Source organism: Coturnix japonica, chromosome 4, assembly GCF_054131305.1.
Source record: "Coturnix japonica strain WE chromosome 4, WE-NBRP24, whole genome shotgun sequence".
Taxonomy (NCBI): domain Eukaryota; kingdom Metazoa; phylum Chordata; class Aves; order Galliformes; family Phasianidae; genus Coturnix; species Coturnix japonica.
In genome coordinates, this window is record NC_140666.1 from 76,200,607 (window position 1) to 76,228,149 (window position 27,543).

Below are 27,543 nucleotides of genomic sequence, written 5' to 3' on the forward strand. Positions count from 1 at the left end.
CTTCAATCCCCTAGTCCGTATCTTTCTGTCTGTTACTTGTGTGGTGTGGATAGAGCACTTTCTGATGAAGACTGAGCAAATAATGTTACTGAATACCTAAGTCTTCTCAGGTAACCAGGTCTCCTGTTTTCTTCTAGAGAAAACTCACATTTATGACTCATTTGGAAACAACTGACTCAAAGCACAAAGATTTAGACTGTGAGAACTGCAGTCCCAGCACATAGTCTTCCATCACATTTAAAAGCTCCTTCAGGCTGAAAGTAAGTTTGTGCCTCATAGCCCTTGACAGAGCACTACAGGGCTCTCTGAATGAAGTTAAAATCACATATTTTTGTTCAGTAGTTACACTAATCATTTTATTTTATCTAGTACTGGTTTTGAGGTGATTTATTTTATTTTAATATTTATACAGTTCTGCATAAGAGTATTACCTAAGGATCAGATCTAGCATGGAGTTAATGTAGTAGTTGTTGTGAGAATGCAGATTAATGTCTTTGTCCTATTCAACCAGGTAGATGAGAAAAAAAATAGTTAAAAAAGAACGTGTGGACAGTTCTCCTTTTGCATTAAGTGGTATGAGAAGAAAGGATGAAAATACCTGAAAACAGAAAGAAATGGGTGAAGAAAGGAAGACATGAGTGCTATGTTAATGAGACTTTCCTGAGACAGGAAGGGAACACTGATGCTGGACAGATGTGGGAAGGGAAGTTTAGGAGAGATGTTCATAAAGGCTGCAAGCAGCAAGCGCTACATCTATGTCAGGGCCATACACTTAAGACAAGGTAGGAGAATTATCTCTGTATCAGATTTTGAGTGGACTGCAGGAAACATTTACTAAAACAAGGAATGTAACAGATGCAAAACAAGTGCAAACTATAATAAAACAAGTTTATAAGGTGGAATAGAAACTACAGGCGAAAGAGAAAGTGAGCGCTGAATAGCTGAAAAGTCCTTCAAACAGGGAGAAGAGGTGCAGAGTCAGGAGGGTGTTATCAAATACCTTCACCTTCTTTAGCAGTTCATTTATCTTATCTTGCAGCCTGCAGTGCCACAGGGAAGACTTGTGGTCAGAGCTGTCTGCGCCTGTGCGTGCAAGTATTAGTTCATAGTGAAAAGCAGTTTTAAAAAGCTGTCCAAAAATAATGGCTTAAACAGTTATAGAGTAAGTGACCTTTGCTTTATATTTCAGTGTTACTGCTCCCTTGGGTCCTTTGCAAAGGTTAGCAAAACATCAGGATAGAAAGCTGGTGATCAGTTGAACTATTTTTTTTTTTCTTTTTCCTAATGTTTTTGTGCAGTCTGGTGTCAAAGTTACTTTATAAGTCAAATTTCGTATGTCTTTGTTCAAAGCAACTAACTTTATTAGGACTTTTGCCCACTGGAATGGAAAGGACTTGGTGTAATTGTCCTGCTAATGCTCTGTGAATTTGCCAACCCTTTGAATTGTAATTTGTAGAAAAATCTAACAGAAATTACTGCTGTATTTTCTCGTAGCTGTTGCATGAGTCAGGTAAATTTCTTTGTTATGACAGTGTATAATTATCTAACATTTTTTCAGGTTGTTGCTCATTAATAATCTGATGTTTTTGCTATACTTTATTGCCCCCAGCTGAAATAGATTAGATGCCTTCCAAATTCACAGCCAAAGTTTAGAGTAGAAGTAAAAAATTTCTAATCTCAAAACATATATTGGAATAGCTCAATTTATTTCTTCTGCTTACATTAGCAAGAAAATGCTCATAGCTGAGAAATGGAAAGGATTGATATTCTTTTCTTCTAGTTGTATTTCATAACTTTTTTAATGAAGTACATAGTGAATGACATTAGGTTTTGTTTCTTAAAATGTCTTTGCAAAAGAAAAAGTGTATTCTTCATTACTTTCTAGTTTCCCTTTTCTATCTTGTTCAAAAATTTAATTTTTTCTGTATTAAGATTCACATGAATGACACAGAGAATTTTACCTCAAGACTGGAAGCTTAGGCAGCAGCAACTTAAAACCATCAGTGTTTACTTGGGATTTTGTGACTTCTGTATGATTGCACGGTGTAATGTCACTACCACCTCAAAGCACCAAAATTTGCAGTCTAAGTGGAAAATAAACTTAAGATCCAGATGATTCTGTACTGAAGTTGACTTTGACAGTGGTCTTGGAAGTGAACTCCATTTGAATCTAGGTTACAACTGACTCCCTTGGGGCTAGTTCAGCAGAATTGAAACTGCATTTAACTGCTTTGCGGTTCTCTGAGCTTTTGGTGTGACATCTAAGAGTTAAATTCATATAAAGCATTAAAAAAACACGACACATTACAGTGATAGCCTCTGGCACTGCAGGTTAATTGTTTCCACTCAGACTAATTGAATAATATGGTGAACACTATGAAGACATGCTAGAAATTATTCATTAAAAATGTCTGTTTCTAGTCTTACCCTAGTTTTCTGTAAAATACAAAAGCGTTATTCTCAGTAAAGTATATGTATGTAGCCGCTGCCTTCAGCACCTTGGGAACCAAGGATGCTCCAGCTTTGTTAGAGTTTTGTTAGAGCTTTAGAGTGAGGACAGCACCCCTCACTCATGCTGTTCTCTGGCCATAGCCTGGTACTGTGGACATACACCATTCCCATCCCACGGTTGTGGCTGAGATCCCCACTCACTGCACTGAGTGGTAGGGAAGTCCCCAAATCCAGTAGATGACATCACAGGACAGGGTGCCCATAACCCTGGTATGACTGTGCTCACTGTGTCCAAACCTCTCATATTCCAAATAACCCCAGATCTTTGTCATGTCATCTTGATCATGGTCCACTTGTCTCCCTTTACTTGTCAGTTACAAAGCCAAGTTGACTCTCCCCAAAGCTGTCACTGGAGATTCAATATTGGGGCCTGTTTGTTCCTGCTGTAATGTCCACCTTTCTTAAGTTGTGAGAATATTTATTTTCTCTTCAGTACTCTTCAGTACTTTTTTATCTCCAGAAGCCATCTCCAAGATCTCCAGCACAAATTAGATGAGATTTTTTCTCTGTAGTCAAAGGTTCCTTCAAAATCACTAATTTCATCTGCCAATCTATTTCTGCTGCACTGTATTGACTATGAATAAACATAGCCAGTATGGCTTTTCCTAAGTGGAATGTCCTTCCTGAATTTTAAACATTCTTGAATTGCTAGCAGATTTTCTTTGGCCCAGAGTCTATACTAATGCTTATTTCTTTGAGAGAAGTTGTCATTCCTTAAAAGCTATAAAAATACATTTGAATCAAAGCCCAACCAAAATAAAATAAAATAAAATAAATCTTTAGGTTCTCATGCATACATCAGATTTTAACTGTCCTTTAGAAAATGCTGCATTAAAAAGCTGTTGGCAGTTAAGCTCGGTTGTTCAGCATTTTTGTTTCAGTTCTAAAATCCCCTTGAATAATACTAAATTAGGAATTGTATTAATAATAATGTACAACTATTTTACTGCTCACAACAATAAAAGTGCCTGACAAAACTGGTATGCTTAACAGTCTTTTTTCGTTTTTATTTTTTGTATTTCTCTGTACCGTTTCCTGAACTCTTCTTCAAGTATTTTTCCCTTTCATCTAGTTCTCCTCTAACTTAAAAACCCCTTCTTCCTTATCTGGTTCTTTCCTGGATCTCTAAATGATAACCTTCTCTATGCTGGTATAATTTTCTGTGTGACAATTTGTATATAGTACAGTTAATTAAAAAGTTCTTCTGTGCTCTTCTTAAGGAAAACCTAAAAGAAATAAAAGCTAAAAAATAAATAAATAAAAAGAAAAAAATAAAAGGAAACTGCAAAGCTCAGAATAGCAGTCTAATCTGGTTCATTTTGGGTCTTCTCATAGGCTCACATGGGCCATTTCAAGTGAGATTTTTCTAAAGAATGCAAATGAACTCGTATGACAGTTTTCTGTCATACGGAAAACACCTTAGTTTTACACTTGCTCTGGAAGTGCACATACTGATGTATTAAGTGGTATTAAATGAATGACATGATATGACATGATTTTGCAGATCTTGTGTATTTTCAGGTTCTGCACTGGGGAAAATTAACAGGTTGTTTTTTGTGGTTTTTTTTTTTTTTTTGCATTTGAGCTCCTGGAAATGGTTACAACAGTATTAGACAATGTTTGCATTAAACATGGAAACTATTTTTAAATTACAAGGTTGTTTTTGGTTTTTTTATTTTGAAAAGCTGCATAGTTATCCTGTGGAGGTGTTATCTGAATGATAAAGCTGTAATTGGGTCATTTAATAAATATGGAAAGGAAAAATGTGCAGTCATTTCTCTATTTTAAATTCTTTCTGCTTTCACACATCTCAGTGTCCCTCTCTACTGTGTTATTAACTATTTCATTTCCTCTTTCATCATTTTCCCTATGTTCCACCCCACAAATACCCAGCATATTCCATTTTGTGATTATTGGTTTAGGCAAAGTACCTTTTTCTCTACTCTTTGTTTACAGTCCATGTTAAGTACTACTGGTCTCCAGAATTACAGTTTGATTCTGACTTCTAACTGGTTGGTAGGTAAATGTGGCTGCCAGCTCCTAATCAGATTCTGCCTTTGGAAGTCTGATGTAAAACGCTGTGTACAAAGGAACTGAGACAGAAGGACAGCAGTCTCACTCCTGAAAGTGTTTCAAGGTAATACCTAAAATGCTGCTGTACATTTTTTTCTTCTCAACACCTTGATGGCTCTTCTCTGTAGGTCTGATGTGGTTTGTAGGGTTGTGTAGTCTGTGAAGCTGACAGATGTATTTTGGAGTTAAAAACAGATGGAGCAGAACAAGATGAATTGCTAAAATTATATCTGAACATAGAAATGGGGTTGGCAAGAAAGCTTTCCCAGCTTGGCTAAAAATGCTGATGATCCGTACAGTAGCTTAATGATAACTCAGACAGTTCCTCGTCAGGTGTTTCCAAAAACTTAGCCTTATAAATATTTCTGTTGTAAACATTTTGTTTCATTCCTAGGCTCACTACATAGAAGGAACAAATTCTGAATTGGCTCTCTTCCACAAGTCTTGAACTATGAATATGAAAAACTGCACTTGTTTTATCTCAATGGCTCTTCCATCTGTGCCGAAACATAAGCAGTTTAGTGAGGCTGACAGCTCTTAAAGTCCTGAGAGAAATTTGATCATACAGCTGAAATTGAGTGCAAATCAGTATGCCAAGAAAACACTTCAGGCTTTGACTTAAACACTGGAGCCTATCTTCTGGCTTTGCCAAATAAAGGAAAGAGGAAAGTCTACAGATGAACGCACCTTCTAGGTTGAAGTTTAACACCCAGAACCCGTTACAGAAGGTCAGCAATGAGGTGGGAGGCAAGGCAGGAGAGAGCTGTTTTTAACAGTGGGAATTTGCTGTAGGCTGGAAGATTGTGCAAGAATTTAAGTACAAAGACAGCAGCAACAGTCCACCTTGTGCTATTGCAGGGGGGATGCTAGCCAGAAGGCTATTCTGCTGAGTAGAAGTCTCTACCAACAAAAAGTGACTACCTGCCCTTGCTTTCATACTGCTTGCAGAACATGTGCAATGAAAATAAATGCATTTAGGAAGAGAGATGTTTTTTCTTTGCAAACTCCTGCAAAGATCTCTTGGCTTGATATTCTTTGCTGGGTTGGTTTGACCTGTTTCTGTAACATAGGGCAATAAATATAAATAAATATAAGGGTAAATCAAATAAAATAAATAAAATTAATATAAGGGTATAAAAGCAGAGATATATGTCTGAATAAATGTGTGAAGAGCTAAGATAGGTGTAGTTTAGGTTTACATATAGTAGATTATGAATGTATGGTAATTTATAAATCACTCATAACTTACAATGCATACATCATAATTTTTATATCCTAGTATATACATATTATGCTACAAACTGTGCATATTATACTTTCGTTTATACAGTTGTGGACTAACAGTTCTCTAGTTTAAATCTCTGTAAATCATAGATTTAAACAGTTGCTTTCTTTATTTGTTGCAACTACAGATATAAATCATGCTAAATAGCAACCACTCTATTGTATCTATATACAATACGTATCGCAGTATAGCAGTATCTAGATGTGAAAGTCTGTAGGCCCTGCACTAGTTACTGCCGTTTATGTGAAGTGTGAGCACCTCCTGAGACTAAAAAACACAGCTGCAGCTGGTGTGGTATAGAGACGAGTTTTAGGACGTTCCCATTGTGAATTCTGGGGTAAAGTGTGTCTCGGGGTTTAACTTTGATTGTAGAAGAACAAATTATCAAACTTAAGAGCAAGGAGCCCTAGTTAACTAACCTGAATATGAAGAATTCTAACACAGCACAGGGGAGTTTGTGACTGACTGAGTGAGGCATAGCAGCTAAAATCTCTAGGTGACAAATTATTCACAAATGAAATCAAGATGAGTTTGGAAAAAAACAGTTTCTGAATGTCACTTTTCTGGCTATGAGTTACTATTATTCACTTCCACAGCAGTTTGAAGGAAGTGTGTAATGATCAGTGCGTTACTGCCTTGTGGCTTTCCACCTCACCTGTTCATGAATATCTATTTTGAAGACCAGTTTTAAGATAATAACCTCTTACTATATAACCACAACACGGGCTGCGACATATTTTCTTGATGGTGATTTTTTTGGTCAGTCAGAGCTGTGAGCTTCAAAACCTTTGAAAACAGAACAATCCTTTGGGTTCTGCAAGGCACTGCGTACATCTTCAGTAATTACACAGATTGTGTAGACCTGTGTAACCATGTAGTAATGTGAAAACGTGCAGGAGTTGCATAAAGTCGAGGCTGAGCTTTACCTTTCTTAGGAACATCAATCATTTGGTAAACTATTGTACAGATGTTAAGTCAGTCATTTGCAGCAAATACCCATCTAGGAGATGTTTGACCATATCATCCATTTTGTATAAAATGGTCAATCAAACAGATGTTGCAGGCATTTACAGAAACAATTTCCTTTTCAATAAATAAGGATAATTCTGTTCACCTACTTTATGGCATGTGAACATCAGTTATTCAGCCATATCAGTATTGATGAAAATATAAGTAATACTTATAACTATATATATCTATATATATATATATAACCATATATATATAATACTTATAACCATATATATATATATATGTTGAACATCAAATATTAAAGAAAAGGTAGACTGGTTGTTGATTGTAGTCAATAATTTCATATTCAGAAAAGGCAAAAGTGCCAGGTTGGTTATCTTAGTTGCTGAATGTATGCTGTGGGAAAAAAAAATAAAATAAATCAATCTTGGAAGCTGAAGATTGCCAGAAAGGACAACAAAAGATATATTTGTGTTTTTATTTGTGGGGCATTATTTTTTTTGTGTGTGTGTGTATATTTTTCCACATTAAATCTAAATTCAATTAATTAAATACAGTTAAAAATCTTTAAAGTATTCTAGCATTAAAATCTTTAGAAACACACCTACTTTGTGTTGTTTCAAATACATAACCTGATGCATTTGTGGAATGTTTTAAAGTGTGTTATAAGAACTTTGGCGGGTTTTAAGATCTTTCCAGGGATGTGCACATACAAACCATCCCCTTTATTGGAATGATATGACAAAATGGTTTTGTTGTCCTGATCAAAAATTCAGGTTGCCCTTTGCAATTCAGGATGGCTGTTGTCTGTTTGGCCTTTCCCCATCAGGACTCTGCTATAATGGTATACTGCAGCATGTACAGAAATTGTTCTCAAACTTATATTAACAACCCTGATAATATATTTTTTAGGTTTCCTCTACGCTCAGAACAGTGCCAAACGCAGTATTAAAGAGCGACTTATGAAGCTCTTGCCCTGCTCGGCTGCCAAAACGACATCTCCTGTTACTCAAAGCAAGTTTTATTTTTCATTTGATTTTTATTTTGATTTCTTTTTATTATTATTATTTTTTTTAGGTTTGCATGCAACAAAATTTATACTTGTATTAACTGATTGTTCAAAAGAGATCTATCTGTTGAAGTAATTGTATGATCTATTGATGTTTAAAAGGAGTGATTGAAAGGATGCTTACTGACTTGCCTGTGCAGAGCATGGTGTCAATACACCAGTGCCAGAGTCTGCTCTGCAGGAGATGCTGGGTTGGGACTTCTGCTCTGCAAGCTAGCTGGAAAGTGGTTCTCTGGTGAAATTAAATTCTTTTTCCCACTGTATTTGCAAATTGGTAGCACTTTTGTACATGTGTGCACATGTTAGTGTTCTTGCTGTCCAACACATAGGATAGTATCAGCAGTACTAGTTTAGCAGAAAGTCTCGGCCCTGCATGTTTTTGTTATGTAACATCAAACTGTGTAGGAAATGAAACCTGATGTACATGTCTGGGGGAAAAAAAAAGAGAGTTTGAAAGCAAACTATATGAATGTAGAGTTTAAGGGCAAGTACACTGACCTTTCTGTCAATGTCTTGATCCTATGCTCTGACAAAATACAATCCTTTCAGAGACAGTCAAACAGGAAGAAACAGATGGACAGATTCACCATCCATGTATACCTAGATAGAGACAAACTATAGCAATAACACTAATACATTTCTATATCTTCTTGGCAAATATAACTTGATATTAAATATCCCTGTGGACCCAATTCAGTCTAGATTAATTTGGTTTTATTCTATGCACTCATTTTAGCAGCTAAAGTCAGATGCTGAGTGGTCCCCATGCTTCCTGTATCCTATTCTTAGTAAAGCATATCAATCAGTATAAGATACAAAGTGCCTGCAAGAGCTGTTCCCCATGTCCAGTGATCATGGAGAAACCCAGGATCACTGGACTGTGAACACAAGCTTCACATTAAGTGCTTAGACTTCAGTGGTATGAACATAGGATTTCTTTCTGCTACCCCATTTTTTAAGTGTGCCTCTGTGGAGAAGACTGTGTTACTTTCTCTTCTTTCTAGACATTTGAGATCTCAAAGATGAAAAGAACTAAGGGTTTCATTGCATTGTAACATTTTCAATGTGATTTCAGCTGATGTGCTTTACTGTAAAACAGTGTAGCATAAAAAAGGCAGTTTTTGTAGTGACAGCTTTAAGTAGAAGCTGCTTTCACCTACACAACCCGAGTAAAGATAGTTCTAAACTAAAAAGAAATGGAAGGTTTTATTCCTTTCTGGTGTTTGGAGAGCAACACATCCTTATTCCTTTCACATCTCTATGAAAATTTTTTGTCTTTACTGGTAACAAGAAAATATTTAAATTTTCTCAAAATCACTGACTGTACAAAATGTGCTTTTTTAAGCTGAAAGTGTTTTTATAAGCTGAAAGAGAAGACAAAGTAGAACTTGCACCAGGTGTTTCATATTTGAGAACCAAGTAGTAGAATGATGGATGAAGTCAGCATTTTCCTTTGTGCTCCTGTATATAATGAGATGTAATTTAGATGAGAATATTACATTAAATGAAAATGTTAAGTTGTAGATGTACATTGTTGTTTTCATATTTTGACATAATGTGCTATTTAATTTCTTTTGGTGTAAAAGAAACAACATTCCTGATGTATTAGGAGTGAAGTAAGCACTACAGTGACCACTACGTAATATGAATTTCTCAGAAAATTTACTAGGAATAGATTTAAAGCAAGTATTTTGTTGAAAAACTGCCAACCCTGAATTTGCAGTGATGTATGCAGTTGTGTATTGCAATTGAATATGTGAAGAAAAAGGTGATTTGAATAATGCTGATAAAAACTTATTTCAGCCTTCCCATTCTACAAGACAACTCAGAGTGCTTTTTCTTATTTGTGTATTTTAGCCTGGTCTAGACTCAAGGTTCGTTTTGGAATAGTGTGTATGCATGCAATTATTTAATAAGTAGGGGAGACAGAATTTGGGATTTGTGCAGGCAAATGCATATGCACAGTTTTTACAGATACGCCCTAAATTTTGATTCATTTTTATCATTATTTAAGGAATATGTTTTTTGCATTGATTTTACCATTTTGTTATTTATTATATGATGAAAGGTTCAAAGCATAACTCCTGAAGCAAATGCCTTAAAAACTGTCTCTACTGTTTAGCTGGAAGAAGGATCCTCATTAATGGCATCAATATAATTATTTGTTTAGTATATTAAGAAGTGAATATGAACTTAAAAAAAATAATCTTATTTTTGAACTATTTGAATCAATATGGTGCTACAGAAATGGAGTGTGATAAGACTATTATACTGAATCTTTTCATTAACAGAAAAGTAATATTGCCACCATACTGTAGTCTTCTACATTTTTACCAAATCATTAAACACTGTAGAAATATTCATCAGTAAGGATATACCTATTATCACATTCTCTGGCCCAAATATTTGGTCTTACATTTATTACATTTATTCATTCAACTTCTAGAAGAGCTTGCAGATGCCCCCCTAGGTAATCGGATGGTTAACAAACAGAGACCTCTTTTCCATGTAAGTCCTTATCTCTCCAAATAATAGCCCATTTAGAGCCCATGTAATTCATGACATATAAAAGTGACATTTCAACAATATTTCTTCTCAAGCTTACTCTTCTTTTAAGTTTAATATAAGCACCTAGTACAAACTTAGAGCTGAGAAAATTTCTGCTGCATATCTATATTATGTTCTTATAGTTATTTATAATGAATACAGAAAACAGAATTCCTTAAAAATATGATGGCAAAACATCAATAACCTTGCAAAATAAATCCTAGAAGTTCTCATGGAGAATTAAAATGTAGCTCAGGAAGTTTGCTAGGTTTTCCAAACGTTGGGAAGACAAATTCTTAACTCCGAAACAACTCGGTAACGAGCGGTGTCCCTCAAGGGTCTGTCTTGGGGCCGGTGCTCTTTAATATCTTTATTAATGACATCGATGAGGGAATGGAGTGCACCCTCAGCAAGTTTGCTGATGACACCAAGCTGAGTGGTGCAGTCGATACGGTGGAGGGAATGGATGCCATTCAGAGGGACCTTGACAGGCTGGAAAGCTGGGCTCGGGTGAACCTAATGAGGTTCAACACGGCAAAGTGCAAGGTTTTGAACTTGGGCTGGAAGAACCCCAGGCACCTGTACAGACTGGGAGGAGTGGTCCTTGAGAGCAGCTTGGCAGAGAAAGACCTAGGGGTCCTGATAGATGAGAAACTTAACATGAGCCAGCAGTGCGCTCTGGCAGCCCGGAAAGCAAATGGGATCCTGGGCTCCATCAGGAGAGGGGTGGTCAGCAGGGATAGGGAGGTGATTGTCCCTCTCTACTCTGCTCTTGTGAGGCCCCATTTGGAGTACTGTGTCCAAGTGTGGAGCCCTCAGTACAAAAAAGACATGGAGATTTTGGAAAGGGTCCAGAGGAGGGCCACAAAGATGATCAGGGGGCTGGAGCACCTCCCCTATGAGGACAGGCTGAGGGAGTTGGGTTTGTTCAGCCTGGAGAAGAGAAGGTTGCGGGGTGACCTAATTGCAGCCTTTCAATACCTGAAGGGAACTTACTCCCAGGAGGGGAGTAAACTCTTTGAAAAGGCTGACAATAGCAGGACTAGGGGAAATGGTTTTAAGTTAAAAGAGGGAAGATTTAGGTTGGACGTTAGGGGGAAGTTCTTTACTAAGAGAGTGGTTAGGTCCTGGAACAGGCTGCCCAGGGAGGTTGTGGATGCCCCATCCTTGGAGGTGTTCAAGACCAGGTTGGACGGGACCCTGGGCAACCTGATCTAGTAAATGTGTATGTTTGGTGGCCCTGCCAGGCAGGGGGGTTGGAACTACATGATCCTTGAGGTCCCTTCCAACCTGGGTCATTCTGTGATTCTGTGTAATTATCCTTTGATAACTATGTATAGGACTACACCGCCACATGACAGGAATTTTCTTATTAAAGGTGAGAACTGAAATGTTCTTATAATTCCATGAATTCTGATATTGATTCTTCAAAGCTATCATCAAACATCATAATGACAATGCAAAGTTGTGGAATTTTTGTCAATAGTGTTTACTTTGGAATTTTTTACAGAAATATTGATTGTGTCTGAGTCATCTGAAATAACCTATGAATGAATGGAAGAAAAATATGTTTTAACTTGCCCATAAGCCAATACACAGTGGATATTCTCAGATAAGTTTATGGGTGACACTGATTTGGAAAATGTCTTCTGTCAGATTAAATGAAAAATGTCATGGCTGGCTCCTCCCACAGACATTCTCTGTAATGCTTACACTGAAAAATAATGACTAGGAAAAAGCCAGAGTGAGGAGCCAGACAAAACTAACATGTCTCTCAGAAGAGTTATGAAATACAAAGTGTTCTGTGAATTTGCAGTCTGGTTCAGTGATTGAATTTAACATTTTATTATGGCATCTGCAAACGTCATTTTAAATGGATTAGTGCTGTATTTCTTATTCTAATAAATCTTTCTGCAGTGAGTCTAAGCTGAAAAAAATTGACAGAAACAGCTTTAATTTAGTAAAATGAATGTACTCAAGGAACCCTGTCAGGAGAAAATGATGTTCTAAGAATCAGGTTTGAAAAGCCATAAAACATTAACAATGTTCTTTTTATTTTATTATTATTATTATTTTTGTCTTACGCCATGCCTTTTATCTTGCACCTATAATTACATCTATTAAATAACTTGCTGATTTTCTAAAGGTACAAGTTCTTATTCCCTGGTCATCTTTTCTGAAAAGAATTCACAGTTGATATTCGTGAGATAAATACCTACCTAATCTTGGGATTTAGGGTAAGAAGGAGCCAGTAGAAACCAAAGCACAGCCATAGTGAAGAACAGTGTTATTAGGAGGAAGCTATAAATATATCTATAAATCACAAGAGTAGAAGTACAAGAAAGAGTTTTGCTGTAGAACTTATGCCTTTTTAATACCTAGATCATTTAACATTACACATCACATGCCAATATTAAAATACTTGTTTACCCTTTGAAAAACCTACTGAACCAGTATTGCTTCTCAAAGATATCTGTTTCAGTCTAGCCACAGGCACACTGCCTTAAACTCTCCAAATTTATTTATTTTCTATATACTAAAAACAACAACAACAACAAAAACAAAACGTGTATATAAATCAGTAGGTTGCACTGTATTAATGGCTCTGTTCGACACATGGTCATATTTGGGAATCTGCATTCATGCATGATGTACAGGTGCTTGTGTATTTCAAAGTTCATAAGCATTTCTAAGTTGTGTTCAGAACAGTAACATTTAGGATTGTGGATGCTCTGATTCACTGAGGTTGTTCTGAAGCTTTTCTTGAAGCAGTAGTTAGCTGAATTTGGTTCAGACATTTACTCACAACTCAGAAAGCACAATTATCTGTTCATTTCTCCTGTTCGGTCACATGAAAAAAATTCTTAATAAACAAAGAATAAAATATCCACATGTTTAAAAGTCTCGACTTGAGTTTTAAATCCTTGATGTAATAATCTGCCAACTGACTTTCAGTCTTGGTTCTTTCACAGGACATTGTTAATGGTTTAGGAAACCACTTAGACACTACCATTATGATGACATGCCTATATGACAAATGTACCTGCCCAGAGTTTACTGTAGAACATTGCTTTCTCTTCTTTCAGTTAAACCACCAGTGAAATGGGAATAATTACATATGTTTTTTATATGACATCACCTCTGCTATTGGACCATCCATTCTCTACTTGAAGCCCCTTAATCAGTGGAACTCACTTTTTTTTTTTTTTTTTTTTTTTTTTTAATATCTGTTTTCTTCCTTTCCATACCTTGAATATTTCTTTAATCCTTAGGTTCCTGAGATGAGTGCCAGCAACAACCTCTCTCTGCCAGGAAGGAAAGACAAGGTCCTACAATTTTTTGAACATTTATCCAAGTTGTTGATTTATACTGATTCTATGCTCCAAGCAAGCTGCTCTAGTGAACAGCCTCTCATGGCAGAGAGGTTGGAACTGGATGACCTTAAAGGTCCCTTCCAACCCAAGCCATTCAGTGATTCTGTGAATCTTTTCTAAAGTTGTCTATTTTTGGATAGTTGAATCTCCTGATGCCAGATTTCTCCCTAGCAACTGAAAGATATTATTAATGCACTGTACCAGAACAAAAATATGTGAGGATGTAAACATAATACTGCTTTAATGGAGTGTTTTGTTTGTGATCTTTGAAAAAATTGAGTTGAATAAAACTTAACTTTGAGAATGCGGAGTCCCTCACTGATGAAGTGAAATGAAATATATGTTTTCAACATTGCAGAAGTAAAAATAAATAAATAAATAAATAGATGCATGTTTGGTTTTGTTCAGGTTACATTTCTATAGCTCATATAACCATCCAACAAGAAGGTAGCCATAATTTGATTAGGTTTTTCAGGAGTACTATATAGGGTCTGCTTAATGTCAGATTTTGGATCAAGCATAAGCCTCATACTCCCGTATAAGGAAATCTGTACTGTAAGTTGCTTTAGCTATTTTATTGGACTCACACATTTAAATCTCATCCTTTTAGAGTTATATTAAAGACTTAAGGGTATATATTTATTGACATTCATATTTGCTACAATCTTCATTTTCCCAAAGCTGTTTACCATGAATAATCATGAAAGGTTTCTTACACTGTACTCAAAGTAAAGCTCACTGTTGAAGGTGGAATATCATTCCAAAACACTTTACAAAGTCGTCCATAAAGGAGAATGCTGGGAATCCCAGGCTGATCAAGCAACTAACAGAGGGAATATCACCAGTATTTTGTGACACAGTAAGGTTTTATAGGTCTTTTCTTTGCTCAGAGAGTTGTAGAAACAGTAAAATCCTACTGAATATGTCATGTACATCCTTGGAGAATATCTGCTTTCCAGTCTATTGTTATTTGTATTTATGCTGTAATAATATCCAGGCCTCTGGATCATCACTGCTGTTCCACACTCTATGCAGCCACTGAAGCAGATAAATGCCCTTTCCCTGTGAGTTCAAAATGAATGTGTCCCGTTTCTTTAAGGTTACAAAAGCCATTCTTTAAAATAATGTCATCTAATTTTCTTTCTTTTTTTTTCCTGCATAGGATAGATATTTCTACATCATGCATTTCTTGTTGAGTTTTTCCTTTCTGTATCTTGCATTTTGCAGATACTGTAGAAGATGAAATGGAAATGGCCACAGTACGGCATAGACCTGAAGCTCTTGAACTGCTGGAAGCACAGAGTAAATTCACAAAGAAGGAACTTCAGATCTTATATAGAGGTTTCAAGAATGTAAGTACTCCAGTTTTTAATTTGCCATCCACTTAACACATTGCTTGCCACTGCAATCTCAGCTGTACAAGAATGCTTTCAATGGAGCTTGTGGGATTCTGTAGTTAAATGCTGCATGTGGAAACATGCATAAAGTGTGGAAATAATCAATCTGCAACCAGTGAACTATTTAAAAGATTCAGACAAGTTATAAAGCAGAAGATAATCTAAGTTATTAAAGTAGGACTGTTCAAGGAGAGGTTAAAAGTTGTGTTGAGGCTGGATGAATGAAATTATAGGAGGGAAATAAAATGGTGAAGTATTTTTTTTTTCAGTTAGAGGAAATATTTTGATTATTGTATTCATGGCAGTTATCACAAGAAGTAATTGGCTAAAATTGGCTTCATGCAATTTTATAGGGTTACATTATATTTGATATTAAAGAGTTTGAATAATAGCTATAGCTTCCAATTTGTCATATTAGCCTGTGAACTGAGATGTGAGTATTGCAATTCTGGAGGTGATAAGTCTTCTGCCAAACTACAGGTAAATTCCATGATGACTGCATTTATCACCTTTTGGTTTGGTTTTCCTTCCAGCCTAGGAAAAGGGTGTTTTTGCCCTTAGCAGTTACTACTGAAAGAAACTGATTTAACAAAGTATTATCATACTAAAACACAAGAAAGCTAAACTATGAGAATGTTTTTAATAGCTTCTACAATAAGAAGTGTAAACTGTACTAAACTCTTAGATATCATGTATTTTGTAGTGAAAGCAAGCTGTGTGAAAGGGTATTTAAAAACATTTTTATTGATAGGTCACAATGGAAGTAAGATATAGAGTCACTTAATGTGTCTTGGCTATATATCATCTCCATTTTCAGACAGTATGCAATGTTGGCATGTTAGCGATTAACTGTGATTGCTCTTAAAGGCTTTTCATTTCCTCAAGGTACTAGAGAACATTCCCCTGCTAATGATACTATTCCCAAGCTATTGCAAATCATGAGCTAATGTTCCTAATTATCTAAGGCGGAAAGGTAAAAGCATAGTGAGTGGATAAAATACACCTTCTGTCTGTTTCTCTAAGAAAGTTATTTCTAGACCTTCAGAACAAAGGACCTTGATGCTTCTCTGTGTAACATGATGCATGGAAGAAAAGAATACATTATAAAAAAGTATTTGAATTGGTTACCATTTAAAAATAATTTTCAAGAGGAATTCCAGCTCTTGTTCTACTTTTGTGTTCTAAGATGTATTGCATCAAAGGAGTTTTGATAGTAATACATCTTTATTGAAGTGTTTCATTTTCTTATCAGTGCATGGTAATTCAAGACATGCAAGTATAAATATCTTCAACTATTTGGAGCTAATGAGCATGGAATTCAGATTTTGTGTGTGTGTGTGTGTGTGTGTGTTTAATGCAATTACAAAGTTATCAATTACTTTCAGAAATGCTGTAAAGCATGTCCAGTGCTGATGACTGTTGTAAATCAGTTTAAAGCAGTAGTCTTAACCCACGCTTCAGACTTCAGAAATGAAGGGTAACTTTTGGTTGGGCTGAGGTTTGTTTTGTTTCTCATCTTTGTCTGTTCTACTGCAAAACCTGGTGCTCGATTGCACCTTCCTAATCTCTTCAGAAAGTGGGTAGGACAGGTCTGTCTCAGCTCTGTCAGAAAGTTGTCTTAGTGAGTTAGTTCATTTTCCTGTCACCTGTTTGGGTTTTATCAAACACAGTTTGAGTGGTTTGGTAGACGTTGATATTGGGCAGCACTACATTCTCTCCCATGGCTGAACTTAAATGATCTCCCTTGACAATGATTGTTGAATTCTGTCTGCCATTGGCCACCTCCTTTCTCAGCCCCCTTTTTTTTAAATACAGCTAAATGCTGTCCTGCCAATAGCTTCACCCCATATGCTTCATCTCTGTGCTTCATTCATCAGTATGTGCTGAGGGTCATCCAGGTGGGAGGTAGTTTTGCAGAAGAAGACTTGGGCAGATAGTTGGAATGTTGTATTTAGTTCTAGGTTCCTTAGTTAAGAGAGACATGGACACACTGGAGAAAGTCTAAAGTAGAGCCATAAAGTTCATGACAAGACTGGAAAATCTCCAGGGTAGCCTATATCCTCTGCCCACTTTTCCACTCTGAAGTGTCCATGCACACAGAATGAAGAGTAAACAGGAAGAACTGGAGATCTGTGTGTGATCACAGGGCTGTGTTCTCTTTGCAGGATGATGTCACAGGTGGTTATGTGGAAACAAGTTCCAGTTGTAGTGAAATAAAGACAACTGATTAAATAAGAGAAAAGCAGTACTAGGTTCCACTACCTCAGCATACTCTTTTCAATAGTAGCCATATAAAGGAAAGGATGTAAGAATTGAAGAAATTTAGAGTTATCATTTGGCTAATATACTGTTCTGTCACCTTGTATTCTGCTACGGAAATATTTACTGTACTGAATGATACAGCTGCATATTTTGTTTTATTTTTAACCACATTTATATTTTAATTATATATTCTCTGAAAAAATAACTTATGTCTATTTCAAGCCAACTTCCTTCTATTTTAATAGCTAGTGTATTTCTGCTATGACAAAATGAGTAACTGTTACATTACTTCTCTCAGGTATTGTTTTACACATCTCTGCCAAATATCCTATCTAGTCTATTCTTTTCCTAACTGAAGCTTTTTTTGTCTGTATAATCTCTCATTGTGCATAACTCATTCCAACTTGTTGACTACCCCGAATCCTGCCCGATTCTAGGATGTCACTTCTGATATAGGAGCAATGAGAATTTTACCCAGCTTATGTCCAATAACTTATTATTTATGGTTTCAAGTTAATTACATGCAGTACTTGACTTCAGATGAGAAAGCAGCAAGTGTTACTGTCTTTCTTTTGTATAAGCGATGTCTACAAAATTTCACTTATTACATTTTTTCCTTTAAGAGAAATAAAAAGATAAGCCTGTAAAGATATTTTCCAAATCTGATTTACAGGCAAATTGCATTCCAAATCTAGCAAAAAATAGTTTATATATGAGGAGCGCCAAGTGTCAGGTAGCATCCTTATATATATGTACATATATGAAAGCTTTAGAAAATCTGCACTGTAGAACATCTGATGTTTCAGTAAGCAAATACAGGACTACAGCAGAAAAGGCACTAAGAGCATTGAAATGTCTGTCTTGTTGGCTGTTTTGGTAGTAATCAAGGTCAAAATTTAAAATACAAGAAGAGAGATACTACAGAAAATGTAAGTGAGAAAAGCACTTTCAGATGACCTAACAGCTGTTACAAGGGAAAACATGAAAAGATAACTTACTTATGACTGTATTCATCAATTTAGCCATTTAAAATCTCTGCTATCCTTGAAAAATGAGATTAAAGGAAGTCCTAAGCCCTCCTCAGACTCAAAAGATTGTCCTTAGCACTCTGGCTTTACAATGCTCTTGCACTCTTGTTGATGAATTGTTTCTCAGCTGCCATCACAGTGGGACCTCTCCATTTTGTATTCAGTTTCCTGTCATCCCATTTCTTGTAAATTGAAATTGTGATTGCAACAGTCATTAACCTTTCAAACCAATGGCTCTGTGGCAGACCTAGTACAAGAGGTACTTCACAATAAATTGCACAGACTATCAAGCATGCACTCAACATGTGGTCTTTCTTTCTTTTTTGTCCATTGATAGATCTCTCACAGATTTAAAAATGTCCCTGAGCTTTGGCACATTTCCATTTTAAAAATACTTGAATAATACTTGTGTTGCACAAAGGATGCTCCTGTGCTAAACTTAGGCGTTAATGATCTTTTAATTTTGGTTGATGATCCTCATAAAAAACAAAAACTAAAAACAATCTGCAGAAAGTTGTGCAGGGAAACTACTGCACTTTCCTGGAAATGTTTAAAGATTTCTTGATGAACACTTTTCTAACCTAGCTGTATATCAGAGAAAGTGTAAATTGAAATTGTGCACGCATAGAAATGTCTTTGGATACATACAGTAGCTTTAAGTAGGCAGTTCTGTATTTGTAAAATTTATTGAGAAAACAGGATTTCTAAAACAGCTTTCATCCCTTCTTGTGTTAGTAAACGAGGCTAACAGCAGCAGTAAGAAAACTACTCTAATGATGTTATGCTCCTCCCCTCATACCACCATTCATGTAAAAAGTCCTATGTGCATGACTACAAATATGTTAATTTATTCAAAGGTTTTTCCATTTCAATTACAGTCTGATGGAAGCATTGTAAAACTGTTGCATTTGTGAATCTCAGGGAAAGTTTTATGACAGCTCATTCTTTTTAGACTGTAACACTTATTTGTTAATTGTCAACAATGTTCAAGAGTTTGCAGGAGAAAGTACAGCTATTCCCACTGATCTTTTCAGGAAAACCTTTTTCTTTTCTTCTTTTTCCTTTTTCCTTTTTTTTTTTTTTTTTTTTTTTTTTCCATAGCACTTGTTTTGTCTTAAATATTTTTCCAATCTTTTGAAGGGAAATAAAAGCAGGAGTTTTCTGTCCTCTGTGAGTAACCATCTAAAGCTGTAATAATATGTATTGGATATTTTGAATAAGTTGGACTAGATGACCTAAAGAGGCTTCTGCATGTAGAACATTCTATTCATTTGTGATCTGAACTGCCCACAGTCAGGACAGATGACTAATATAATGCAAAGGACTGGCTAACAATTTGAGTTTAATAGCTGTTTCTCTGTCCTATATGGCAGCCAAATTCCCATTCTCAATGCAAGTACAGTGTGAATTCTCACATTCTTAGTGGGAAAATATCTCCATAAATAAAGAAAATGTGCATAAGTACTTACTGTGGAAAGGTATGTTGGAGTTTCATATAACTTTTTGTATGTCTGTTTTGTTGGCACACTGACATTAAAAATGTTTTTTAAGTTGTAGGGACACAACATTTTAAATTATTGTGTTAGTTGCCAAGAAAGTAAAATTCAAACTTAACTTCAAATATCAGTTTCAGATCTTATATGATAAATATTTGTATTATGGATCTAAAGCCTCTAGGTCATTTTGTGTTAGATCGTAGTGATATGTTGCAGAAAACTTTACTGCTGTTCAGCAGCAGCTCTCATTACAGTCAGTTAATTCAAAGACAAAGCCAGTGAACTTAAGACAGTTAAGACAGCCTGAAGGGTAGCAAGGAAGCTACTTTTAGACTGGCTCCTGAAAGGCTCATAATATTTTTCTGAATTTATTTCCCTCTCCAATGCTTGTATGTTGTATTGGGCACTTTCAAGGGCCAAATTGATCTAATAATAGATGCCCTTAAGAAAAAGGTAGTTTTGTCCACATGCGTTATTAGAGCCTGATAATCAGAGCATCCTGTCACGTAGTGAGTGATGAATAAAAATGCAATTTTGGTAAAAAATAGTTGAGATTAGAAGAGAAAAATTAGCTGTACTGAATCAAAATATATTTCACTGTAAATATTTTTTCCCTTGCATTTTTTTTTTCTAAATATTTAGGACATCTGCCATGTATTTTGCAGTATATGAATTATCTTGTGCAAAAACTGCCCTTTACTTTTGTCTTTCAAAGACTAAGATAATCAATGTCTTTTCCCTTTTATTATATTTGTCAAGCACTAAAATCTAACATGGAATACAAGAATCTGATTCAAAAAGAGAGAAAAGTGATTATACGAAAACTTGGAGTAACTTCATGATGAGTCAAACTCATTTGGACAGTCCTTTCTACTTTTTCTTGCTTCTTCACATAGCATTTGTTCCCTACTGAAAATCATAACAAGGAGAAAATCTAACATGGATCCTCATTTCTTAGAATCAGTGACTTGTTTGGGTTGGAAGGGACCTTAAAGATCATCTAGTTCCGTACACAAGATTCCAGAAGATCAGGCTGCCCAAAAACCCATCCTATATGGCCTTGTACATTGAAACAGGTTTCACACAAGGAGAAATAACAGTTTAGCTGGGATCAGGTATCGGCAAGTCATGAATTTCTCCCATCTCAAAGGCTATAGAATGTGTTCTGTTCATTGTGTTCCCATTCAGTTCTACACAGAATCCATGTTTGTAATTAGTACAGATTCAAGACTAATACAGGTTAAATTAGGGAGAGAAAACAAAACACAATACTTAGCATGAAGGATGAGGATGCTAGTACAAAAGTATTTTGCCTTTCACAACAGTTCTTGTCCTTGGAGATGAAATGGCTTAGAGCTTAAATATACTTTTCAATCTCCTACACTGAGTCGTAGGACAAGAACAAAGATTTGGTCTCACCAATAATCAGTGCACTTCAGAGAGACATCTGCCTTGTGGATGGTTGCCTCAAGAATGTGTGTACTACTACTCATAGCTTAAACCTCTTCTTTTTTCCTTCTTCTTCTTCTTCTTTATTTTTTTTTAAAAAAGTGTTGTTATTTGCCACTTCTGTCTCTAGATAGATAGAATGTCTTCTTAGTTTTAAATGAGTGAGAAAACACTTTTCAAGAAAGGGTAGAAGTTTGAGTATGTTTTGAAAGCATTTGTTACCAGCAGCTTAGAGGGAACTTTTGTGAAAATCTTTTCACAAACTGAGGAGTAAATAATGCTTATATTCATTTTATATTTCTTTCAAGAGTTGGCTGAGAAACTCAAAACTTTTCACATACGAGTAGAAATAATTTGGAAGTAGAGTTTGACAGACCTGGTGTATAGTTGTCACTCGTCACAGATTTACAGACCTTAATGTGTTCAGTGGAGATACTCGTTTCAATTAGTCTCGCAGTTGCTGGCAGAGACTGAAATCTTTCTGAAAGTTAATAGCAAACTCAGTCCCTACACTTCTATTCATCTCATGACTTACTGCTGTTCACATTGTGTTCATTGGGGAAAAACTGTCATCTGGCACATCAGAGATTGCCTTCATAATAGTGATTGCTTACTTCTGAGTTATTTCTGATAAATGTAGGTCCTAAGTCACTAATTAATCACAATATAAAAAGTGCATGATTTTAAGCACCCAGTATCAATAGTTCAGAGCACTGAATACTTCCAAAGTTTTTCTTTTTCAAAAAAGTCAGTGTTATACTTTAGTGAATTTAAATTCCTTTGAGTGCTTGTCTGCCCTTCCTACCTGAAGCTGGTAATACCCTTTCATGTGACTGGTGTGCTGTGGTGAGCTCATTGTAAGGCATTATGTTGTTTGTGCCAGGCTGACTCTTTATGTGCAATACATACCTTCTGTTCCACCAGCTAGCTGTTTAACAGAGCCCATCTACTGGCAGGACTGTTTTCACCAATAAAGCTTTTAATGTGGTATCTGTGAAATATAAATGTTTATGTACCAAAAATAGCTGCAGCTATTTTTTTTACTGCATCTGGACTGAGCCTCACAAAGTCTGGTGCTTGAGTTAAGCAGAATTATTGGATTTTTATTTCTGCATCATCACTAATATTAGAGATATAGAATCTGGTGCAGAGCATCAGTGAGAATGTTGTCATTTGAAAAGTGTCTCTTTACTACAATGTAATTCAGTGACTCTAATTGGTCAAAAATACTTTTAAGTGGGCATGCAAAGCCTGCTGTTATAGTGATGCTTCTGGATGGCGCAGTTCAACCATTTGGGTCCTGAGTACTTCAAAACATTACAGAGAAAATCTTTTTTTGTGCTGAACTCAGAAATTTGTTCTAGATGACAGGAATTCCCAAATAATTTTGAATCTTTACCATTTTTTTTTTCTTCTTTAAATTCACAATCACTTTGAACCCAATCAATGTCTAGTCTTAGAAAGCTTCAGGAGTTCTTTTATTCATTTCCATAGAAGTAATTTCATGTAAGAAATTTAAAGAAATTGCTTTGTTCTACATCTGTGTTAAAAGAAGACAGCAATAGATCTTCAAAACAGAAAATCAGAAGTGCCAAAGTATCAAGGTGAAGCCTTTCAGTGCTGTGGAAGAATATTACAAGTTGTGGCCCAAACTGCATTTGCCTTTGATTGAGTTTGAGTATCTGGCAGAGCCAGCATTCTTCAAATCAGCTGGATGTTTGTGTAGTCGCTCTTCACTAGGATTATTTGAATGATTCTCACATTAACTTTCAAGTTAGGGAACTTATTCAACCCAATTAACTCTATTATAAAATATACTTAAGGAATCTTGGATACATTAAGTGTAACAGAAGAAATAGGAACCAATAATGCAGAAGGCAGCATGATTCAGTAACCACAGCCTATGTCTAGAAATCTGAAGTCTCTTAACATTTTGACTCTCCAGCTGTTACACACCTTTAAAAACCTAACTATCATGCTAAAAAGCCTTCTGGGTTGCAAGAGCGCATTATACCACAGCTTCACTGCCTGCATGGGCTCCACGTTGACAACTGCCTAATTTAATATCTCTACTCTGACAGCCAAAACCTTTTAGAGTGTCCCTGGCTATCTGAGAGATTGCTTCTCAGCCTTTGATCAGAGCCTCCTCAAACATGCCCTGGGAATAAAGTGGGGAGCAGCAGTAGGGAGGCTGGTGACTGTGGGAAACTGAACTTTCCCAGGAGCTGGAGACAACAAAGTTCATCCTCACAGGAGAGAAAAATGAAGGCTGAATTCCTCTGCACTGAGTGAAATGTGTATTCTTTGGATGGTATATTTGAGCAGGACCCCTTTATGGCAAAGCTCCATATCCATCAAATGAAAAGGCACTAACTTCGTCTCTGAAAAGAAGCACTGATCTAGGAAGCTTCCCGTGCAATGTTTCTAATGGTGATTTACTTGCTCCATTTATGAATCTCTGACATGGACTGACATTACTGAGACCTCACAAAAATAAATGTATCAATAATAATTTTTATAAGTGGCCCCCCAGCAGTTTGTTGTAGCACTGTTTGGCTCAGTATCTACTATCAACTGTAGATACAGGTACATGATCATGCTTGAGATTATACTTAACAGAAGCAACCACTGAACTTAGGTGCACAGGATGAGCATATGTAATGTTCAGGCAATACAGTTTTGTATAAATATACAGGAAATCCAGGTTCAGTAACTTCATATTATCCCACTGAAGAATCCAGTTTAACTCATGTACTTTTTTTTTTCACTTATTTGCAAAGTTTTTAGGGCAAAAGCTCTTCATGTTTCTTTAGAATAATGATTCCTCAGTAGAAATCAGAGTAAAATCAGTAACTGATTACTGTTAATGAATTTTGAGCTAGAACTGCTTGTTATTTTTCGCCAGAGCAAGATAGAAGAGTGGCACCATATGAAACAACAGAGATTTTTAGAGGAAAGCAAATGTAAAATTAGATTGATCTTGTAATAAAAATGTTAGTTGTGTTTTAACAACACCAATAAACCCAACAATTCTACATACAATTCTAGATTGTAACACTGAGCTCCTGAATTTATAATTTTATCCTTCTGGGATGAAAGTTCTGCCTCTATTGAAGTCAGGGATAAAACTTCCTTCAGTTTGATGGAAATATCCAAATGTTAAGAATATTCTGTGAATTTCTTCATGTGCTTTGCACTATGAGAATGCCTTTTGAATGATTCCAGACCTATAGATAGAAAAGTCACAGTTACCATTTTCTTCAGATGATTTGTCTTTCACTGTTTTAGCTGTCTGTGATGAAAAGAACCGCACATTCATTCATACTGTCAGACAACAGTAATTTATTGGTAATTGGCTCGGAAGTCCTCCTGGCCAGTCCCAGAGGAAGAAATGCCCATGAGGTAAAAGCAACACATAGTCTAATTCTTATTAATTTCTTTTTTATCAGTAGATAAACAAGTACATGTACTTGTTGCCCAGTGCTGGAAAAATCTAATCCTTCTATTGGTTTCTTCAATTTTTTTCATGCCTTTCATATTAATAGGCGATGAAAGACTACACATCAAGTTATTGCCTCAGCTCAACTGGGAGCTTGCTGGACCTCTTCAGAGTTCTCAGTTATTAAATAGAGGACATGAAATACAAGATTTCAGGTTTTGCCCTGCAAACAAAATGCCTTGTGCATTCAGATTTCCTTGGAACAACTTCTGGGAAACTTTAGGGCTCCCTAGGAAGCTTTCTGTTCCATCTCTCATTGGAGATCTAACTAAGATCCTAAGATTAATACTATCCCTTTTCAATTAATGTAACTGTCTCAACAGCAAGCCAACCATGAACAGGCTAGAAGCTTATGCTCAGGGATCAATTATTTTTTCTGTTTCTTAATTTTAATTGGTATAGCTTTCCAGATTTGAATATCATAATAATCTCTCGGACTTCATCAAATAGCAACACTGCATTTGATTTACAAAAAATCTACCGTATTTCCAGTAATGCTGGAAAAATTAAATCAAGTCATACAGTATCTGCTCCACTCACCAGTGATGTAGAGTCATCTCTTGTAATGCACCCCAAGGTATAACAGCCTTGGTTTTTTTCATTTTGTTCTCAGAAGCTGCAGTTGTGGAACCGAGAAAAGTTTTATGTGCCATAAACTTAGCAGGTTTTGTGAGAAGTTTTTATGCCAAGCAATTTCATCTCCAATGAATCTCCTTAGGGACTGATAATCCTATGAGAAATAAAACCTCTGTCTTATGCCTACGCTCTATGATGCATAACTCTTTTCCACATGTGCCTGATTCTCTAGTTATCTTTTCCCCTCATCTATTTTAGTTAGAGGATTTCTTCTGCTTTTTATTTTGTTTTGTTTTGTTTTTATTTGTTTCTCTAAGCTGTTCATTTTCACAAAAAAATATAATAATATCTCAGCAAGTATTGATCACCATTTATTTAGAATTATCTTGGAATTCAATTTCAGTGATTTGACTTGACAAATTTTAGAAATGCTGACAAAACTGAGAACCCAGTGTTCCGAGTGTCTACCTACAAGACAGGGAAGGCTGAAGTCTGGAGGAAACTGATTCATGTAGCTTACTTACTTAGATTTTTACTGTGCTAAAAAATGCTACTAATTTACATTCCTACCTAAACTTCTCATCGCATTCTGATGTTTGTTTTTATTTTTGTTGTTTGTTTATTTGTTTGTTTGTTTTTCCCCCACATCTTTTACTGAATTATAGAAACAATATTTCATTTGTAAAGTACCTATGGTACATCTTCCATTGTTTTATGGAGCGATTCATTCCTCTTTCTCAAAGGCATGCCTTGCCATGAAGCCTATTCTGGTCCTTCCATGATCAGCAAAATTCTACCCATCAGATGAGTTCTCCATGTCATGGACCTACACTCTGTTACTCTTTGGGTAACAGACTAAAAGAAATGTAGAGGTAGTGTGCTGACAGGCTAGACAAGCTCAGATGGGAGGTTTTTGTGATGTAGAGAGAAGAACCCATGTCTGATGTTGAATACCAAAGAGCCATCATGAGAAGGCAAAATGCCCTTATGTTGTGAGCATGGAAGAAGCATTTCTTCCTGTGGACCACATATGTCTCACAGAGAGCAGCTTCACAAATTTTGCTGCTCTACAATTAAGTGTGATTTTCACTGCTGTACTTGGTCAGGTCCTATTTACGACAACTTCAAGCTCAGTTTTATAAACATTTATGCAAGTAAGCACTTACTTCAGTTCTTTTGTTTGCAGTGCTTGGGTCCTTCTCCTGAGCAAAAGTGTTATAAGAATCAGAGAATACAAAAACCTTTGTTAAAGGATAAATGTATTACTATATGAAATATAAATAGCGAATACAGTGTTTGATTTGCAGTTTCTAACCTACACTGCATTGAATTTTATGCTCTTTGCCATTTCTGCAAGCTGACAGGATTCCGTAGGAGCTGAAATTCTTCAGTGTTTTTCATCATAGCTAGCACTAACCAAATATTGATCTGTCTGTCTTTACCATGGCATGCCTTAGCAAGAAACAAAGAATTGCCACTCTTTGAAAAATACTGAAACAATATGAGTTAGGACAGACTTTCAAGCAGATTGCCTTATGTTCAGATGTGTCTCAGGAATACAAAACCCACAGTGTCCTTATTTAATGTTTAAAACAGTGTTGGCACTTAATACCAACAGCTGATTCTGACAAACTTAAAAAAATAAAACCCACAGAATTTTAAACAAAAGATAGTTCTTTTGTCATATCTTTAACATACTGAGTTTGCTTAATAAATATTTTATGCTAAATTCAGGCTTTCTCACTTTCCACAATGGTTATACAATATTAGTAATCATAGAACATTGTACCAATCTGTTAACAGGAGAGCATCAGACCCTTTAGTAGAAGGTTGTTTGTGTTGTTCCCTCCTCAGTGAATTTTCCAGCCTATAAGTATGTTAGGATAACCAATGAAAGCATCAACTGAGCTTCTAAATCCTAATTTCCTCATGTAGGAAACATAGAATAAAGTCTTCCATTCTTATAATATAGGCTGTTGATACATACGCTGATACTGTTGGTAGG

The 27,543-nt window shown here is 35.9% G+C and overlaps 1 protein-coding gene across 14 annotated transcripts in view; it reads left to right on the forward strand.

Annotated features, from left to right (window-relative positions):
- KCNIP4 (potassium voltage-gated channel interacting protein 4) overlaps positions 1-27,543 on the forward strand; it is a 368,227-nt gene that overhangs the window by 314,721 nt on the left and 25,963 nt on the right. For 8 of the 14 annotated variants that reach the window (XM_015862835.3, XM_015862837.3, XM_015862840.3 and 5 more), the window contains one exon: positions 15,059-15,183. In XM_015862835.3, the coding sequence (XP_015718321.1) occupies positions 15,059-15,183 (125 nt within the window). Of the gene's footprint in view, positions 1-4,530; positions 4,649-7,753; positions 7,856-13,729; positions 13,784-15,058; positions 15,184-27,543 lie in introns of those variants that run through there. The other 6 variants (XM_015862833.3, XM_085545641.1, XM_085545635.1 and 3 more) reach the window with 3 other exon arrangements.